This window comes from Cebus imitator, unplaced genomic scaffold (genome assembly GCF_001604975.1).
Source record: "Cebus imitator isolate Cc_AM_T3 unplaced genomic scaffold, Cebus_imitator-1.0 Scaffold78, whole genome shotgun sequence".
NCBI classification, from domain to species: Eukaryota; Metazoa; Chordata; class Mammalia; order Primates; family Cebidae; genus Cebus; species Cebus imitator.
Window position 1 is genome coordinate 4,275,497 of NW_016107393.1, and position 21,781 is coordinate 4,297,277.

The following is a 21,781-nucleotide window of genomic DNA, read 5'->3' on the forward strand; positions in this document are numbered from 1 at the left end:
TTGCACATACCACACTAAAACACATTATAGTTAGGCAACATAGAGCCCGTGAACGTGCTCCTAATGTCAGTCCCTGATATTGGTTTTAACTTATTTATTATTTGTAGCACTCAAGTTACTTACGTTTGTCAAGTTACGTGGTTGAGAATGCTGCAACGTTAGTCCTCATCTGTAGTGTCTTTAACAAACAAGTGCTTGTTCTTGTACCAAATTGACTATCTGTGCATATACACACTTATATGTATATTTATGTTTATATATATATTATATATATATATGTATGTTTGCACACTGATTAATTAGAGTAAGTACACTGAGATTAAGTCATTAGTCCAAACACCATTTGTGCCACAGTAAGCACTGATGCCTGGTGATGCTGGGAATTTTCCCCTGATAGCACCTTTAAATAATTAACAATTATTTTTATATACTCACCGTTAAATGCACAAATACAGCTTATCAGTGATTTAGTGTTCTTTACAGAAACTCAGAGAGTTTCTATAAACTATCCCTCAGCCTACGTTAGGCACACATGAACTTGTTCCCATTATAAAGTGAAGAATCTAATCAATGTTCCTAAATCTAAATTTGGGGATTTAAAAAATGTAAAATAAAATGTTAAATTTTAATAGGAAATGGTTCGTATTTAAGATTTGGCCATCTCTTCTAATATTAAAGTGACAGAGTACCAAGATTTATTTTTCATAATCTCTTAATTTTTTAAGGTTTAGTCCACTTGGGGACACTATTCTTCTGTTAAGAGTCACTGGCCTGCATGTTTCTCACCAATAAGAAATCATTTTTAATTTACTTAAGTTGTTTTCTTCTGATGGAGTGGGGAGTGTGTGATTGATATACACATTTGATTTAATAAATATTTTAAATTTTAGGTCAACATTATAACAGGCTAAATGGGATAGCAGAGGAAGGGGACAAAAAAAGGAGAATGTCATAAAGAAAGAGAATGAACTAGAAAGAGTTTGGTAGAAGAAAAATTGCCTAGAAGGACCACGCATTGTTTCTGATTTTTCCAGGAGCTTCTTTACACATTTCTTTCTCATTGGCCAGTCACTGTCAATCCCACTATCCAAAGACTGTCCAAAAGAAACCTCCTGGGGATGCCTGAAACCACAGCACTTCCCTGTTCTTCACTGACTGTCAACAATTCCAGTCTGTCCTAGACATCTCAATCCTTTCATGCCACTGTGGGGCCAATGATACTGCTAATTTCTTCCCCTCTTTCTCATCTCTTCACTTGGAATGCCACTTTTTCTTCAGCTATGGCAGTGCATAGCAGCCAAGAGCATTTGTTCTGGGGCACAATCCAACATGTCACAGTCCAAAATTTACTAGTCATGTAATGTGACCTTTGGCATGTTGCTTTAATCTCTCTGTGCCTCAGTTTCCTCATCTGTATTTATTAACATATAATAATTTGGGTTTTTGATTCAATGTATATAAAAGATAGCACAAAAGACAGTGACTGCTATAGAAGTATTTGCTATATTTATTCAACAAATGTTTACTGAGCTCCAACACGGTGCTAGGCACTGGGGATACAACTGTGATGGTGGGAGTGAGTGAGTGAGTCCAACATCTGAAGTATCCCAGCTGAAAGGCTGAATTCTGAATTCTATTTTTTTAAAAAGATAACCTACCACAATGTGAAAATAATTCAACTGCCACTACTTAACCATATAATTATCCTAAGATAGAACTTGTTTTCTATCTACTCAACTAGTGCCTATTCCTCAGAGACTGCTCTGTGTGTGTACATGCGTATGCACATGTGGGTGTTGATGGACATGTCACCTACATTCAAAAATACAGTTTTCTCTCTGCAGGACTAGGTATTACAAAATATAGCTTTTTTCATTTGTTGAATAGTTATTCAATATTTGTTTGCTGAATCAGTATATAAATCCATTCTTCATATCCTCTGGCCTCCCCTCTAATGCATTTGAAGGCAGCAAAACACAATTCCAAGAGGCTACTTACTACCTAAAGAATAGGTGAATGAAATTCAGCCATTGCTTTTTAGGTAGGAAGCCCCTGTTTTTAGACCTTGAGGCCCTCCCTCTTAAACTATCCTCATATCTTATTTGGCATATTTCCTCATGCACTGTACTTTGTCCTTTACAATGACTTTATTACATTTATTACATGAATAAATAGTCTCAGATATACACATAATTATATTTCCTAAGTTCAGTTTTATGAGTGTTTTTGTATGTACAGCAAGATTAGCCATAAGGTAGTCATAATTTTGTTTTTTAAGAAATTTTTCTAAGAAGAAGAAAAAAATTAACTTTAGAATTAATCTAACTAGACAGTGGAAATCCCACCTGATATAAACAACCTTATTAAAAATGAGAAATGACATCAACTATTTTCTTTACAAAATTCTAAACAACTTGAATTGCTGGCATATTTTTCCCCACTTAAATTGACAGCTGGTTTGGACATACATATGTTCATACAACCAAAATAATGGAGGAAATGTGGCACTGGTTATGGTATCCTTTATATAAGAAAGACATCCTAATTTTTAAAAGCTAAACTGAATTTTAACAGTTAATCAACTCGTGAATACATCTGGCCTTAAATCATCACTGGCATAAGTGGTGCCTTCAAGCACAGTTTTGTTGTTGTTGTTGTTGTTTTTAAAGATGCTAACAACCATGTTAGTTAATTCAGTGTGTTCAACATTATTTTTTTAAACAAGAGCATAAATCATAGGGATTCCAGAATTGGAAAGGACCTTAAGACTCTTCATTTTACTGATAAAGAAACTGGCATCTAGAAGGCCGAAGCATTATAACTAAGACTTAAACTTAAGATGCTGGGTTTCTGGGTCAGTGACCATGATGTTTTGATTAAGTGGTAGAGAAAGTTGGACCAAATGTATAACACTTTTATTTTCCATCAGTTCTTTTAAATTGCTCTGCCAATGGGTCTGAGATTGATTGAGGTGATTGATTTTAATCTTAACTGCCAGAATTTAGCTTTATAGAACACATAACTTGATCTCTTCTGTGAAGACATTTTATTAAGCAGGTTAGAAAAATTGTGCTGCCCTGCTGTACTTTTAGAAAAGAAGATAAGCCTATAGTCCAGTACTTATTCTCTGACCACGGTCTTATTAGAAATTGGGTGGGAAAATGTGGTCATTGTTCTCCCTGACATTTATCTCAGAGGTTAGAGCCATATACCAAACATCTTTCATTTATTTCACTGTATGAAACTATTGTTCTTTAATTTCTCCAAATATCTTTCAATTCCTGTATGCTTGGCCTCTGCTGTCTTTAATGAAACTAGTTCCATAAATATATTAGCAGTGTGAAAGGATAATTTTTCTTGCTGTTATTATTCCATAACATTTCTTTCAGTTGGCTCTCTCTGATTGTGAATTAAGATAACTTGGTCATCATTCAGGATTTATTTTACTAAATATTATATGCCAAGTACTGTCCTAGGCACAAAAAATAGATATGGGACCTTCCTTCCTTCTAGGAGGGGGAGATAAATATTGCAGAAATAATCACATAAATATTTGCTTATAAATCGTGATAAGACATCAAAAATATATAAGATGTTATGAATGATTACAACAGGATTACTGAATTTATACTGTCATATTAGAGAAGGTCTCTTTCATGTTTATGAACAAAGGTGCAAAAAGACTGTTAAAGTTACAGTAACTTTCTGATGACAGTCTTTTGACAATCTCTACAGGAGCTGGTGACTTGGGAGACTGGACTCTTTGCCCTGGTGGATATGGCAGTATAGCAGAATGGGCATAGAATTCCAAACTACAGTTCTGTCAAGAGCTACCTTTAAGACTTTAGGGAAGTCGTTTAGTGTCTCTAATCCTTAATTTCATTGGTAGAAAAAGTCTACTACCACAACATCCTTTTCTGGATTATCAGTACTGATACTAAGTGGTCATTATTTTATGAATCTAAATTGGAGATGTTCCTTAACTCTACCACACAGAATATATATTCTTTTAGAAAATTATTTATCACCGTTTTTATTTTTAACATCCTGATTACTCTGGGATGTTTACTTTGTCTGAGTTACTTTGGGATGTTATAATCCAGAGAAGTTAAAATCATATACACTTTGACATTTTATTAGGCATAAAAGATTTCTGAGATCTTTGTAAATTATAACGAGCCTTTAAAATGGACCTTAAAAAACCTAAAAGTCTTACTCTTGATACAGAAATATTCTGTAAAAATATTTTGTTTTACTGCTTTAGTTTATATATTCAGCTGGCACATAAGCCTGATTATCATGTCAAATTAAGCTACTTTATTTGCAGCCCCAAAAGAAAGCACATTGCTCCTTATTGAGGCTTTTCTAATTGGAAAACCATTTGTGCAACATGGAAGAGGTAGCCAGAATCATAGGCAATCAGTCTACTTATTTGAAAATGATTGTTTGCACATTTCTTCCAAATCTCTTTTATAAATTTTTCAACCATCATGGATACAACTTTGTTTTCTGAAGCAGAAAGGATACATTGAAACTGATTTTACAGAAGATACTGTAAGGCATCTGAGAAAAATTTAAGTGACAATATTCAGTAAAAATATAAGTTAAAAAAATGATACATGACATTTTTCTTAGTCTTTTTAACTAAGCAGGACATGAGCTGATTTCATAGAAAAGGATTTATCAACAAGGAGGAACAGATAAACTGTTAGTTATAATACTCACCATTTTATATTCATGTATCATATTCCATCGAGTGAATGAACCATAATTTACCAAGCATAGTCCTTATGTTGGACAGTTTGATTGGTTTCCATTTTTATATAGTATAAATTATACTGGGATAAACATTGTCAAGCATATAGCATCTAAAAAATATTTTGGGTTATTTCCTCAGGATAGATTCCCAGAAGTAGAATTACTAGGTTAAAAGAGTATGAACATTTTTATGATTCTTGTAACACATTGCCAAATTGCTTCCCAAAAAGGTTATATCAATTTAAAATGCCATCAGCAGTATAGGAAAGTGCCCTTCTCATAATGCTCCTCCAGGTATTTGGTATTACATAGTTTTTAGATTTGCAAATTTTGAGGGCAAGTATGTAGTGCTTCATTTTAATATACATTTCTTAGAATTTTTTAAGGCAAAGATAAATATTTTTACATACAGCTTAATAACTTTGAATTTCTAATATGTTCTTTAACTTTCGATATTTTTATATGCGTATTCAGAATTATATGTGATATTAATTATTATTCATAGTATTATCCAAACCATTTTATCTAGTCTATCATTTCAACTTGGTACATGTACTCGTACATCATTCCTTTAGGGAGGCATATTGAGGCTTCAATTTTTGTACCTGGTCAAATGCATCGTCTCCTGTAATTTTTTTTTGTTGCTTTTTAGCATAGTATATCATAACTCTCTCTGTATTATGTACTCAAATTCTAATTTTCTTAGTGACTTTTAAAAATGTTAACTCTTGAACTCACTTGCAATTATGTTGATGTTTGATATAAGGTATGATTTTAACTTTTTCCATATTGGTAACTAGTTATCTCAGTCATTTATTGCATAATACTTCTTTTTTCTATGTTTTAGGTAAAATCTCATCTGTTACATAATTAAATTATGTAATATTTAGTTACTTCTTTTTCAGTGATCTAGCTGTCCTTGAGCCAGAGCTTATTGTTTTATTTAATGTGAAGTCTCTTCACATGGCTTTTTCAGGATTTAAAATTGGTTTTCTGTCTTTTTTCTTACATCAACTTTAAAATCTTGACAAATTCTAAAACAGACTGTTTGAACTTTCATCATTTCTTTTAGTTTACATAAGAACTTAATTTAAAAAACTGTTAACACAAAACAGCATGTATTTTTGCCAAATCTACACTTCTGCATTTATTCACGTCTTTTTTCACCTCGTAAAAGTAGTATCTGCTTATTCAAGAAAACTAGAAAAATACTGAATATAGTAAAATGAAAATAAAGTTGTTCACATTCATAGACACTCCAAAATCTAGGTACTGGTCAACTTTTTGGAATATTTTCCTTTCAGACATTTTAAATTTGCTTATTGTAAAAATATGGTGCATATTCACTCAATAAATATAGAGGGTTTACTTTGTGCTGGGTACCTTGAGAGCTACTGAGGCAGGCTCTGATTTCACAGTGACTAAAATAGACAAACATCTATCCTCAAGTGTATTTTATCATAATCTGTTTTTAATATTTTAGCTTGCTTTTCACAACTGTTATTTTAATAACTGCAAATTTAATTATTTGGGTGAATCAGTTTGTGTAATCATTTGTATATCGTTGGACATTTCCAATTTTTCAATATCATTTTTTCACACATTTAGAATGTTTCCTTAAAGTACATTTCTTGAAATGGAGAAATCTGGTCAAAGGGTATGCCCACATTTAAGGCCCCTGAAAAAACTTCCAAATTGCTTTCGAAACATTGTACCAACTTTCATTGCTACTGGAAATGGACAAAGGGATTTTTTTTTAAAAAAAACCAATTTGCCAGGAATGATTATAATAGCTAAAATTTGTTTTTGTTATTTTGATAGATGTTTCATTTCAACTTTCCTTTCTGGATAACTTAGCAAGGCTAAATTTTTTTTATAACGTTAGATAAATATTTCTTTAAAAATTTTTTTGTAATACCTTTTGACATACTAAGGTGCTCATGGTTTTGTTTTAGGTGTACAAGCTCCTTACCATCACATGAGCTTTTTTTGGTATTTACCTTTCCTTAGAGTTATCTCAAAAGAGAAACACAGAAAATAATCACTGAAGTATTTGAAGTCAAACCAAGGCGTATGCATCTTTCCGTCTCCAGGGCCCAGAGCTTGGTAGGCACACAGCAGGTTTTCCCCCCAGGATGCAGTGGAAGCGCACCTAGATGTCAAGCAGCACATTGGATTCTGGAGGTCCAAAGGCACTGGGACTAACAATGACAAATAAGGCTTTGTAAACTACAGCTGAGCCAAGAAACGCTTTCCTAGTAAACCAATCCAGTCTTCAAGGGTAGAAAGAGGAAAATTCTTAGCCAGATGACTGAGGATACAAGTAACTGGAAAGCATCAGAAACCACCAGTAAAAATGAAGGGATACTGAGAAAAGTTATTGACTGGAAGGAAACAAAGCATCTTAAAATCAACAAAATAAATTTGTATTTATTCTATATCTTTTATGTGTGAGGGATGTTGCTGGCCATGGTGGATGAGTTGAGGTCTGTACCCCAGCTTACGTAATCATTCAGTTCAGAAACTTCTTAGGTAACACAGTGATAGATCCTGTGAAAGTCTTGGTTATACATACTCTCAGTTATGTAAACAGATAACACTGAGACTCACTGAAAGGCTCAGTAAAAGCATCTCCCAAACTAGGGAGGTCTAAAGGATTCTGGGGCCTGCCTTATCTGCCCTTAGGCAGCTCTCTTTTTGTCACAACATTTGGTGGATAAGAGGACAAGAGATAATCATTGCAGTATCTATTGCAATTGGATTCAGTATCTTTCCTCTTACTGCTGCCCTTCTCAGGGTTGTGAGAGGCTGGCAGGACCCCAAACCAACAAAAGAAAAGAAAATAGACTGAGAGGAAACTATCTTTTTTGTAGTAGCTGGTGTCTGCTTGTGGAACTATTCTGATGGACTTTATGGGAAAAGGGCACTTTTTATTATATATTTTATGAAATAATTGCATTAGGTCAAATTTATATGCTTCCAAGAGTGCCTATGAAACATGATTCCTAATTTCAATGATTGACATAGCAAAAACAAGAGAGAGAAAGAGAAAATAATTACGAAACACGTTGTCATGCCAGGAAGAACTAAACATTAGAAATAATTTGTAACTACAAGTTACTTCTGATGGAGGTGGTGCCATGTCACCTAGGAGAGGAGCTGTGAGCTGGAATCATTTGAGTAACCCCTTCAGTCAGCTGAATGAAGGCAACCAGGCACCTCACATTGTGGGGGCAGGCCACTTTATCTTTATGGTGACTTTAACAATAGGTATTCTTTACTGAACACTCGAGTTCCAGGTATTTTGCCAAGAGTCTTACTTATATTATCTACGTTATCACTGGCTCTAATGATCTCTCCAGGACTAATCTAATGTTTCCTTCTTTGATCTTTACATCATGCCCCACAACTCCAAGCTGAATTAATATTAATAGTTCCATCATTAATTAATGGATGATTAATAATGCTCTATTCTCATTCTCTTTACTTCTTTAATATAGCACTTCTCATTCTGTAGGTTAGGTTTTTGGCTGCCCCACTACACAACTGAGTTTGGTAACAGCATAGCCCATATTTCACTCTAATTTCCCAAGCAGTTAGTAGGTCCTAAATATTCTGTTGGGTGAATGTTGAGTTAAACTCCATGACTTCAACTCACCAAAAAATCATGGAATTTTTTAGCAGGAGAGGACTTAGAACCCTTAATACAATCTTCTTTTACATAAGAGTAATTAAAATAACTTAACTTGCCTGAGGTCATATGAATTACATAGAATGAAAATTAGAATACACTTTCCTTGCTATTCAACCCAATAATAGAAGATGTTACCAAAACACAACTAAATGTCTTTCTCCCTCAAGCTCCTCACCCGACTAAATCCTATTAGCAATTGGCCTTTGGACTTTCAGGCTATTTCTGTGTTCTTAAATTTCCTAAAAGAACCCACGTTTAACATAGCTTTCCTTTTACGTCTCCCCATTCCAAACAAAGCAAAGCTCAACTCCAAATTGGCTGGCTTTTGCTGTAACATTACATCGTGTAAAGCTGGGGGAAAATTCTGCTTTTATTTTTGCTAACAAGCTTTTCCCACAAGCACTCTTTGACCCAGCCAAATAAAAATGCTTGTCCACACATAGACCATGCTCTTTTTCAAGACATGAGAAGTTCTATATGTTCATTCTGGGTGGAATATCCTTACTCCTTATGAATCTATTGAACTTTAATGAACTGTTCCCCTTCTGGACTAGGAGCTCCTAGCAGAGAGTAGAGACCTGGCTTTAGGCACACAGCAATTGAATGAGAGCGTGTCCAGTACCTAGCAATATAGGGCCCTCAATAAAGTTAACTGAATGACTGTGTCTTTGGAAAATTGTGGAAATGTAACTTACTCTTTAGAGTTGTGAGCAAGCCTTTACCAAAAGTTTTCTATTAGGAGAAATAATAAGCAAACACGTTGGCTCACTCAGTCTTTTCTTCTTTCCCTTAACTGGTACATCTGTTTTGACTCTGCCATTCTCACTCCCTCTGTGAACTGCACATTCTCACAGCACCCCTGCCCCTGGACACTTGTGGGAGAGGAATCCACAAATTCCTTTGAGGCTCCATCACTGGAACAAGTTCTCAGTAGCTGGAGAAGGTCCGGGCAGCAAACAGGAAGTTTTTGTATTTTAGCTACTTTGCGCCGCGGGGTAAAAACCAGAGTCCACCTGGAGACAGCAAAAAGAATGGTAGAACAAACAAAACTGTCACTATCTCCACCAAAGCTCTTCTGGGTGGACATTCTGACCCAACATCACTCAGGAATTCTCTTTCCAGAACTGGCACCTTATGGGCAAGACAGAAGAGTCCCGCAAAAAGTGTCATGTTTTAGCTCTCCTTCCCACCCCCCAACCCCAAACTCTTCTTGTTCACTTTTTAGAATGTTGAGCAGGACATTTTAATCAGTGTGTTGGATTTTTAAGGTTTCAAAGCATTGGAAGGACAGTCCCCTTTGGCAGCGATAGTTGCAAGCTGTCAGCCAAAAAGAAACAGAGGTTGGTCTCCTAATCTCCAAATGCCTTCTACCATCTTCAATGCCCAGGACCCCAACTTGTCCCTTCCTCCAGCTCACACGAGGGGCAAGTGGCAGCTCTTCTCCGCCTGCGTGCCTGGCCTCCTTAACAACACCCATTAGTCTCCCGTCTCCCGGGGCGGCAGGGGACTCCCAACCACGCGCCAGGGCCCTTGAGCAGGTACTGGGGCCCCGGGAGCCACGACGGCCCCCGCGCAGGCGGAGGGGATGGGGCCAGCCCTGGGGACGCAGGTAGCCCAATGGGCAGCCTCGCCCCGGAGGCGGGCCAAGGCCGGAAGCCACCCCGCGGCACAGCGGCCCCGCGAGACGGTGCCCGCGCCCCCGCCTTCTCTGGCACGGGCTCCGTGGCCAAGGGCGGCAGGGGCCAGCCCGCTGGGTCCCCGCCGCGCTCTTTGTCCTGGCCGCGCGCGGGCGGACGCGTGCACCCCCCGGGCGAGGGGAGGCGCGGAGAGCACGCGCGAGAGCGCGCGGGAACAGCTCGCGCCCGCCGGGCGCCGGCGGCGCGCGTCCCTCCGCCAGGCAAGCAGCGAGCACGCGCGTCGCCGCCGCGCCCGCCCCTCCCCCCGCGCTTGCCTCGGAACTTGCTGACTGCGCGGCCGGGAGGAGCCGAGCCGGGCGGCGGCGGCGGGAGGCCACAGCGCGCGGGGGTCTCCCGCGTCCCCTCCGCCTCGCCGGGAGCTCGCGCCCTCGCCCAGCCGAGCTCCCACCCCCCGCTTTTTTCCGAAGGCGCGGGGCGGCGCCACCCTCCGGCCGGAGCCCGGCACTGCACAACCCCCTCCGACTTTCAATGTTCCACACTCCCCGGCCAGAGCCTCCTCGGCTTCTTTTTTTCCCTCCCCCCCCTTCCCCCCCCCACAGCTGCCTCCATTTCCTTAAGGAAGGGTTTTTTTCTCTCTCCCTCCCCCACACCGTAGCGGCGCGCGAGCGGGCCGGGCGGGCGGCCGAGGTAAGGCGGCGGGGCCGGGGGGCCGCGTGGGGGGCGGCCGGGGCGGCGGCGGCGGCGGCGGCAGTGGGGGAGGGGGCGGGGGCGGGCAGCTTTGTTCGCGCTGGGCGCCCGCGCCGCCGGTGTCCGCGAGCCGCGGCGGGGCCGGCCGGGCTGCTCGCATCACTTGGCGCCCGGCGCGGCGAGCGCTGCCCGCGGCCCCCGCGCGGCCCTCCCCACAAAGGGCCGCGGAGCTGCGTGGCCGCCGCCGCCGGCCGCGGCTTGCCTCCGCGGGCGCGGAAATTTGTTGCACTTCTTGGGGCTTTGTTTGTTTGTTTGTTTTTCCCTTGGGTTTTTAATTTTTTTTCGTTATTTTGGACAAAATGTCGGCCCGTGATGTAAAAATTGAGCGAGGAACCTTGGTGGCATTGGGAGCTTTGCAGAAGGTGCAGTTTGAATTCTGCTTTTCCCAGGGTGGCAGCTCGGTCTTGGCCGGATGAATCTTCGCTGCTGGCCGTGGAAACAGCTAGAGCAGCTCGTTAGTTGATTTTTAAATTTCCAAGTGTTGTGTTTAAAGGCTTTACGTGCACTGAGGAGGAATCGCCACCTTAAATAAGCATGTGGGCGATTAACAGGGTGTGTTTTCCTTTCGGAAAGGGAATTTGGTAGCTTTGACCAATGTCAGTGTGTAAATATTTAGACGTTATTAGTGACTTTTTAACATTTTTCAGCGAGATCTGTTATTTACAGTGTGTCATATGTTATTAATGCTTGTTGCCTAAGTTCCCTGGCAAATCTGTTTCATGCCTTCTGAGAAAGTAGACAATTGATAGATTGTCCAAGGGATGGAAAAAAATGTGAGTGGGTTTTCTAACTTGAGTTCGGCAAATCCCTGAACGCTGGCGTTTTGAGACACATCACCTCCCCTGTACCCTTGTTGTACGATGAAATAAATGTGAACACTTTTGAAGCTTTTTCATTTTTCAAAAATGCGATTTTAAATGAAGAAAATGCTGTTGGTTTATTTCTTAGATTTAACATTTTCTCCCCCGCCTCCCCCGTTCTCTTTAAAAGTTTTCCAACAGATAACTTCACCAAGATGTCCAGTGATAGGCAAAGGTCCGATGATGAGAGCCCCAGCACCAGCAGTGGCAGTTCAGATGCGGACCAGCGAGACCCAGCCGCTCCAGAGCCTGAAGAACAAGAAGAAAGAAAACCTTCTGCCACTCAGCAGAAGAAAAACACCAAACTCTCTAGCAAAACCACTGCTAAGTTATCCACTAGTGCTAAAAGGTAATGTGTAAAAGAAGGATCCAGCACATGTTGTCAGGTTGTCTTCCAGGTGGTTGGACGCTTTAGTTGGTTTTACGTCAATAACAATAGTTCAGAAATATTTACTTATCAGTTTATTTGTACTTGAATGAATTGTCATTCTTTAGGTGGTATGTAAGCAACCTTACTAGAATTATATTTTTAAGCAAACTTATTCTGTACTTTAGTAACTTCAGTTAAGAGTGTCCTTGAGTAGAGATGAGACTAACATTGACACATTGTTTAAGGAGCTGGTAAGGAAAATTTGGTGAACCCAAATTAGATGGTACTTTGGGGATGTTTCCTTTTATGAGTCATAATCTTCTTTAATGAAATTGACACTTCCAGAGATTAGCAGTGCCTCTCTTCATGAAACTTAATGATCAGAAACGATCATATTTGCTAGGAAATTTGCAAATTTAGGGCTTTGCTATATTTGAAAGCAGACTTAAAATTGTGCTGCAAATCTGCTTACAGTTTTACAAAACATGACTTTAAATCGTGCATCACAGGTAACTTTCGTGGTTAAATTATGATTATTCCTCCCTGTGCTTGTGAGGGTAAATCCAACTGAAAAGTAGCCCTTTACCGTTTGAGGTGTCACTTGGTGATAGAAAACTTTTATTGTCTTTGGGTCTCTTCACTCTGAAACTTGTGGATGTGCTTGACAAGTTAATACTCAGCAGCAGGAGAAACATATTTAATTGGATGTAAGTGAAAGATCATTTGTTTCCTGTTGATTTATATTTTCTGCTGGAGAAAAAAAAATTCTGTCAATGAGACTCCATCAGTGGTAGTAGTAGTGGAATATCCACAAACTCTAGTAAATTATATGTAAAATATGTAATATCTACAGCATTAACCAATTTTGATGTCACAACTAAAGGAAAAACTATAAAAACTGATCAAGTATTGCATTCTGTGGTGATTCAGAAATATCTTATTTTTCTATGGATTTTCACTATTATTGTTTCAGTAATGACGTATTAATAACTTGAGAATATTTTTGAATGGCAACAGTCTTTGACATAATTTAAAATCCTTCACATCTAAAGTTTTGAAAGCATCTTAAATTTGAAATCAAATCAGAAAACTGCTTTTCTATTTTCTCCTCTTTCTCTCTATATTTGTTAAATTTAAGTGCTGTACCTAAGATCAGGGAAAACAGAAATGGTTAAATTAAAATGTCAAGTAGTCTTTGAAAGTTTTTCACCAGTAAAGCTATTTGTAAATTTTAAACTTTTCTTTGATAGATTAAAATGTTTTAAGAACTATTAATGTGCTCTTGCAGTAGCCTGTTAATTTTTACCTCAGTAGAAGTCACTTGAAGTCCTTGTCAAATATTCCAGTGCTTTCCCTCCTCCCTTTTTGTCTCATTTGCATATAAGCTTGAAAAGAGAATTTCTTGGGTAAAAAGTGTTTTGAAATAGATATTATATCCTTTACTGAGTACTAGTGGGTGAGTATTTCTCAAATCAAGTGTAAATGACTTATTTATTTGCAGTAGCAAGTGAGAAAAAAAGCTGCAAAGTTTCTGTTAAGGGATTTGGGTTATGCCTCTGAGAACAAAGAGGAAGCAGCCATGTTAGCATTACTGAAGGCAGAGCCAGCCTTGCATTTAACTGCATGGTGGTAGAGGGCAGTGTAATTCCCTGGTTATTCTGTAGACTATCTCAAATCCTTTTTGTCTGTTCTCATTTCACTAACAGAATTCAAAAGGAGCTAGCTGAAATAACCCTTGATCCTCCTCCTAATTGCAGGTAAGAAATGAATTTTGTTGTTTTGGTTTAAAATTGTGGAAAAATATGAAGAGATTGGTGTATCTTCTGCGGATATGTGTGCAGGAGAGGAGACAACGTTTGCTTCTTTACTGCTTTGCAAGTGCATTAAACAAAAATTGTAGAAGGTGAACTAGATAATATTGGGAGAAAAAATACTTTTTAGCATAAGTATACATTGTGGATTTATGAATATACTGATTTTGTGCTTGAGATTCATATTAATGGTGCTGATTTTTGTTCTGGTGTATTTCTGCAGAGCGTGTTTATTGAGAAGTATACTGAAGAAACTTCTAAAATTTTATTAGGCTTTAAAGTTGCTGCTTTTGTGCAATCTGAACTGACCTTCCACATTTAGAAATTGCTGAATGTGGTGTTACAAAATGTAAATGCAGTAAACAAGCATATAGTTGTTTCTGTTTGATTTATTCAGTAACTTGCCTTCAGGACAGATTTTATGTGCTAAGCTAATGGTTTTAGTCCTCGTTTTCTAGAGAATGCATTGTTGGAATTATTTACGTTTTAAGCAAATGTCCTAATTGCTTCGGGAAATTTTTAGTAATTTTGGTAGTTGGAATATGTGTATGAAAAGCAGTAAATGAATTGGAATTGGGGGAATTCATTTCAGTGGAACTTAGGCAGATGAATTTAATATTATTGGTTGGTATAAGATACGTCGAAAGTAGTTGGTTGATAATTTTTTCTCCAATAATTTTTGTTATTTCATTTCTATAGTGCTCTGTTCTTTTTAATGTTGACTATATGGCTTACAAAATTCAACACACGTAGACAAGAATATTATAGATAATTTGTGTAGAGATATGTGCACAATAATGCGAATGGCTGCAAGAAATAAGGCAGTTTTATGGTTTGATAGGAACATGTTTTTGTGTTTAACCTGTATTTCTGCTGCAAGTTGTATTCACTTGGGATGATCAGACCCTATCTCTGAAGTCTACTTGTGATATAATAGGGTATAATCCAATTGCTTCTTATTGTGTATGTTAACTGGATCCTCAGATAAGGTGATTTGATCCTGATTTATCCAGTGAATGAATAGTTTGCTTGTGTTTGTAATTTCAGTTAGATAGGAAGCACAAATGTAAACTAATTTTAAGGAGATAGGGGTATGTCAGATCTCCAGGTATTAAGAGCTGTGCTGCCCTATAATGTAACCACTTGCCACATGTGGTTGTTGACCACTTCAGTTGTGGCTAGTCCAAAATGAGATGTGCTATAAGGATAAAATTTATATACATTGGATTTTGAAAACTTAGTACAAAAAAAGAATGTATAATACTGCATTAACTTAAAAAATATATTCATTACATATTGAAATAATATTTTGGATATATTTGGCTATATAAAATGTTATTAAAATTAATTTCACTTTTTTACTATTTTAATAGGATTATTAGAATATTTGAAATTACAAATGTGACTTGCATTATATTTCTGTTGAATAATGCTGCTTTAGAGAACAAGCAAATCAAAGTGTTTTCCCTCCAGCCTTCTAAATGGTGTGTCAAATCTGTAGCCATTTAGGGAGGTCAAGTTAAATTTGCTCCCTGGAAGAATCACTTAACTTGCAGAGTGTATTCTGATATTTCCCATTATGAAAGATGTAAAGATCTATCAATTCAGAACTCTTAAATGTTTTAAAATTGCATGTAAGGTCAAACATTTTTAAAGGTTTCTGTTGATTTTCTGCAAATGGAACAAACTAATGTACGTGCATAAATCTAGAGAGCCTCGTGGACATGTGTTGAGTGCCCTCAGAGCGGTAGCCTAATGTTGCAGTTGCCAAAGAAATCTGCTTTACATGTTTAACCCTGGGAATGTTTCCTCAAGGTCACTGAGGATTATTTTAGAGGGAGTAGACTCGATGAGATCGGAGGTTTCACTTGTCTTTCTCTTTATAAACCAGATTTCATTTAAGTCCTTGAAATAATGCTTCTCATTTAGTGATTAGACTAGTGAAACATCAAAACTTTGGGCCTTCTGTGAACAGTAACATGAAACACCTCATCCCTGCTCTCCCTTGTCACAACCTTGTGATGACTATTAACTCTTGCAAGTAACATCTTTCAATTCTCAAGTTTTAATAGATGAGTTTCTGTGTGGCTGTATATGTGAAAAACAAACATAAAATATGTCTTAGTAGGGAACCAGGGTAAGTTGTTTCTTATTATTTGGAGGCATTGTTTTTCCATATGCCTCACAAGTAAAATATCCAGATACTTTGTTTGTCTTCAGATTCTTTTGGGTATAAGAAGATCTAGTTTTTGTCCTTGAGTAAGAATTGGGATACTGAGTGTTTGATAGAGGTGTTTTAGAATTTTGACAAATAAGAAGTCTGAATTTGTATAGTGTTTTTGCCTTCATGTCAGATCTGTGACAGATTGTGGTGTTACGTTCTTTTAATTCACAAGTGTGTAAATGAGAATTTTAGCTTTATGGTGATTGTACAGTTTAAATTTATTAATTTATGCTGTAATTAAAAATGGAATCTATATTCATAAATTTTAGAATATGTGACTTCCTATTGCCTGAGATCTATGAAACCTAATACATTTGGCTTTCATGTGTAGTTATTTAAGCAGAATTCCATTACAGTTTTGAATATGATTTTTACAAGCTTGTCAAAGCACGTGACAGATTTAATTCTTCCTTAGGGAAGAAATGTAAAGCATATCTGTGTACATTCAGGAAAAAGTTGAGTGAAATACAAGAAAACTCAGCAAAACCAAAATTATTCAGACTGGGGTGATTTCTCTAAAATCCTTTCCTATGTTTTAATTAATGAAATGTTCTTTAATTAGTATATAGTTCAGTCTAGTAGATAACACCCAGGGTGATCTTAGGATAGATTTAATTGAATTGTGTATGGCTTTAAACATGTTTTAATATATTTTGATAGTGTTGATGTTTCTTTTCCTGATGGTTTAAAACTTTGATAATGACTCTATTTCCAGTGATTTGGTGTTATTTCAGGTTTTAGGTATCGGAGAGCCATGGACCGTAGTGTACTAAACATAGGGATACATTTATTTACTGGTTTCAGTTTATGCTGTTTATATAGATTAGATTATAAATAATTGATACATCATTGAGAGTGAAGGGAAATTGTGTTATAGGCATTTCCCTATTTGTATTGAGAGAGAATTATTGACCAGAATTGTTTAGTGATGTGTTATTAAGACATTTACTTTCCATCTTTTTCCCAGAGGGCGTCCTTGTCCTCTCATAGTCACCACTTGTGCAACAGTAAAAGTTTAGAAAGGTATTGGATTTCTAACTTATCCCTTAATTTCTTTCCATATAGAAAGAAGCACAAATATACACTCTTAAAATATTCATCAGTATGTCAGATTGTATCTGTTCTGAAGATATTTGTGGGTATTTGTATTAATAAATAGTTTTTTAATGTGGGAAAGGCCATATTGGGGGATATATATTACAGTTTCAGTTAATAGTGTTAATACATTGATTGACAAAACGAGATCAGGTAATTTTGTTAACTTCTTTAAAAATTAAAAAAAAAAAGTGAAATCATAAAAAAAGCAGTTGTTTCTAAACCAGTAGTTGGCAATCTTTAACTTCCTTATAAGCTGAATTGAGGATAAATTCTACTTTCTTCTGAGGGTTGCTACCACATTCCATCATTTTCTAGGGTAGACTAGAAGTTTGCTGCTTAAAGGAGTGATCTGCCAACCATCAGCATCTGCATCACAGATAGGGTTGTTAGAAATGCAGACTCTTGGTTCCTCCGACCCCCAACCCATAATTTGAATTTAACAAGATTCCTGGTGAGTTGTATGTATATATAAGTAGGTTTGAAAAGTGCTGGTACTGGAGCAAGACTGGATTCAGATCCATGCTCTGCCACTAATTTGCTATGTTACCTTAGATGTGCTTTGGAATATTTCTGTTCTTCAGTTTCCTCAGTTCTAAAGTGGGAATTAAAATGATACCCCCCTTTATAGGGTTATTGTGAGGATTAAATGAATTCATATGTTTAAGTTTTGTAGCAGTGTAAATTGAGTCAGTAGAGTGGCCACAACAAGATAAACACGGGAGAGACAGTGTAGTGTAGAGACAGTGCAGTGTTGTGCCTTTACTGTTGCTGGCACTTTCTCCGGTGCATGGACAACTTACTGTAAGAATAATTTTATTTTAGTTTATCACCTGATTATTGAGTACAAGTACATAACAAGAAATTTGTTTTTTACTGTCAGTAAAAGCAGTTCCTGGGAACTTGTGTAAAAAAGGAAATTAGTCTAAAAACTTTGGGCATAGATGAACAAATACCGTATCCTTTTTAAAGGAATATGTATGAGGTTAGTGATATTTAATTCAATAGAGAATACTATGGTTATCCAGTAACGTATAATAAACCATTTTTAGATTAATGATTATGTTTTTCCCTTTTAAAGTATCTTATCATAAGAATTTGTGATTTTACTGTGAATGGGATTATATCGGTAGTTGTTACAATTCACATTCTGGATTGCTGTATCTTACCATTAGCTAACCCAAAGCATTCTTTCCTTGTCTGTGAACTATGGAGAAATTTTGAAAGCTTTTTTCTAATTGGCATATGAAAGCAGGTAATAATTGAAATAACATGTGATCCTTATATTAGCTTTTTTGGTTGCTTATAGTGTACTTGGTTTTAAACTGTCTAACACATATAGATTGCTTTTTTTCTTAATACATTTAATTGTTTTTGTTTTACTTAGTGTGTACTACAAGATTGTGTCTCATTAATTTTCTAGTCCTTTTATTTTCAACTCCTCAAAAAAAAAAGATCCTGGAACTCCTTCTTTATAAAAATTAAATCTTAATTGGAAACTCGATTTTAAAACAGATAAGTACAGAACTACTCTGACAAAGTATTTTTCATCCCACTGTGCCGTGATCTTCTACAGATAGATAGGTTTATTATTAGTTTTATTGTTAATAAATTCATTTTGGCATCAGCATAGACCTCAGAAATCATGAGGATTTTTCTGGGGATTTGGGGGTTACTGATAATTTTCAATGGTTTGTGATTAAAGCAAATTGATGTTTTATTTTTCAATAAGCCAATAGTTTCTTCAACAAAATTGTAATATAGTACTTTTATCATGCTGTATTATAATATTTGTCTGCCTTCTGCAAGAGTGAGTGTTCCTTGACGGGAGAGATTGTCTTATTATTTTTTGTATCTCTTGCTTCATTCACATGGTGCTTTGCATGTGAAGGTCTGTTAATAAATTGAAGTCTCTCAAATTGACATAGAAATAGCAATTCCAGGCAAACCAATTACTTAAGAGAAAATTTATTAAATATCTGATATATTCTTTACCTTTTTTATAAGTATGATACATAATATTTAATAACCTAGCCAAAGGTTACCTAGCTACTGTTTTTGCTTATAAAAGGAAATTGATACTCACAGTAGGCCTAGTTATTTTCTCCATACATGCCCGTGTAGCAGAGAGACTCAGTACTCTATGTGACTAGAAACATTTTCCAAAGAAGTGACCAACCGAAAATAATATTCTTCCCTCTAAACTTCACATTTTTATTAAGGATCTATTAAGTTCAATACTAATAATGTAATTAGAAGGTCGGTGAAAACAGCATGTGCTTTTAAAAAAGTTATGTGGTTACTTTGCAGCTACATGCTGCAAATCGTATTCCTCTTCTAACCAATTAGTACTTTGTTCTCTACTTAAATGAGTTGCTGTAACAACAGGTGGATATATTTAATTGTCAGGAAAAGAAATAAGTCTTACATAGATTTGCAAGGACATTCAGCTTCAGAAGGAAGAACCTGACCTTTCAGTTTCTTCTTTCCAATCAGTATGGAATAAAAACATAATTAAATCACTTGTAAATCTAGAGAAATAGAAAGTGATTTTTTTTTTCTTCCCATACCAATTTTGACAGGTAAGTATATTTGGGCATTTTATTGGAATCCCGAAGCTGAAACATCTTCAAACTTTTAGTGTTTCTTTTACATTTGGATCAGTGGTTTTCAACTGGGGCAGTTTTTGTCCTTCCCCAGTCCCCAGGCTAGGTGAGAATTGGTAATGCCTAGAGACATTTTTGCTTTTCATAACTGAGGGAGAAGGGGGCTATCGCTGACATTAGTAGGTAGAAGTCAGAGATGCTGCTAAATACCCTATAATACACAGGACAGACCCCCCACAATAAATAATTATCTGGGCCAAAATGTCTAGTGCTAAAGCTGAGAGATCTTGCTGTAGATATTTATTCCTGTACTTTGCCTCTTGAAATTTTGAATAGTTTGCTTTTGACTGTTTTCCTGTCTTATTAGTGATGCCTCCTTAATATATTCATCTACACCTTCCTCAGAGCTGGTTCTCCACTTTTTGCTACTTCTATGCATAGTTTATGTGCATCTTATGTTATTTGGCATATGTGTGTGTTATTTTTCATACGAAACCACAGAATGGCTACCTTGAGTACCTGCTAAATCATGGTCTTCTGAGACAAGAAATGCTTACAGCAGTATTTTTATTTCTTTTAGGTCTGGTGCCAGTTAATTATATCCCGGCATGATCTAGCTTTAGGCTGGTTATACCTATTATGTTCTACTAGGAGTATTAAAGTAAAATCATGGAGAAATAACATTGGGCAATCATAAATTCAGTTTGACATTGAATTACACAAAGGTTAGAAATTTGTGCTCTTCATGTGGGTTTTATTTTCATCATTATGACAATACAGAAGTTACTTCTATTTTTACAAGTCCACATTCCTTTATTTCAAACCCTTGGCGCCAGATGTGTTTCAGAATGCAGAAATTTTCACATTTTAGAAAGGTAATATGATGTGTTTGTGGTACTTTGTGTACTGTGTTGTATGGCATTACTGTTTCTATGCATTACTGTTTCCACACCAAAATGTATTAATATTCATACAAGTGGAATAAATGGAAGCTACAAACAGTTTCAAGTTAGTTCAGATTTAGGGTTGCTACCAGATTATTTCATAACAACCTTATTAAAAAACCTTTGATTTTTTTTTTTCCCCAGGGTTTTGGGATTCTAGAATTGTAGATAAGCAGTTGGCCCTATACAATAGTTCCCCCTTATCTGTGGGGAATATATTTCAGGAGTCCCCACTGGATGCCTGAAACTTGGGATAGTACTGAACCCTTTATATACTGTGTTTTTTCCTGTATATATATACATACTTATGCTATGTTTACATAAAGTTTACAAATTAGGCACAGTAAAAGATTAACAACTTCCCCTTAGCATACCCAAATGGCCAGCATCACTGCTCTTGGGCTTTGGAGCCATCGTTAAGTAAATGAGGGTTATTTAAAAATAAGCACTGAGATAGTTGGTAACCGATTCCCGATTCTTATAGCAGAGTCTGATAGTCAAGACCACTACTAAGTGACTAGAGCAAGCTTGTTCCACCCACAGCTTGTGGGCTGCATGGTGGCCAGAACTTTTTTGAATGTGGCCCAACACAAATTCATAAAGTTTGTTAACACATTATGAGATTTTTTGCCATTTTTTAAAAAACTCATCAGCTATCGTTATTGTTAATGTATTTTATGTGTGGCCCAAGACAATTCATCTTCTTCTGCTGTGTCCCAGGGAAACCAAAAGATTGGACATTCCTGAGCTAGAGCATATACATTTTGGGTAAACTGGACAAAAGTATGATTCAAGTCCAAGTGAAATGGATCAGGACAGTGTGGGATTTCATCATGCTACTTAGAATGAGGTGCAATTTAAAACTTAAGAATTATTTCTGGAATTTTTCCATTTAATGTTTTCAGACTGTGATTGACCTAGAGTAGTTGGAATTGTGGGAAGTGAAACTGCGCGGATAAGCTGGGACTGCTCTGCTACTTCTGTTATGTGACCATGACTGCGATTACTTACTACTCATGATGAAAGGGTGTTTTT

General features: G+C 36.9%; 1 protein-coding gene and 1 pseudogene across 3 annotated transcripts in view; one reads left to right on the forward strand and one right to left on the reverse strand.

Moving 5' to 3' along the window:
• Positions 1-9,622, reverse strand: part of LOC119471908 — a 45,015-nt pseudogene extending 35,393 nt beyond the window's left edge.
• Positions 9,623-10,346: 724 nt separating this feature from the next.
• The window catches only part of UBE2E3 (ubiquitin conjugating enzyme E2 E3), a 77,935-nt gene continuing 66,500 nt past the window's right edge, over positions 10,347-21,781 (forward strand). Inside the window, exons 1-3 of one of the 3 annotated variants that reach the window (XM_017532743.2) lie at positions 10,347-10,776; positions 11,827-12,045; positions 13,773-13,823. In XM_017532743.2, coding sequence (XP_017388232.1) covers positions 11,852-12,045; positions 13,773-13,823 — 245 coding nt within the window. In that variant the 5' untranslated portion in view covers positions 10,347-10,776; positions 11,827-11,851. Of the gene's footprint in view, positions 10,777-10,847; positions 11,291-11,826; positions 12,046-13,772; positions 13,824-21,781 lie in introns of those variants that run through there. The other 2 variants (XM_017532744.2, XM_017532745.2) reach the window with 2 other exon arrangements.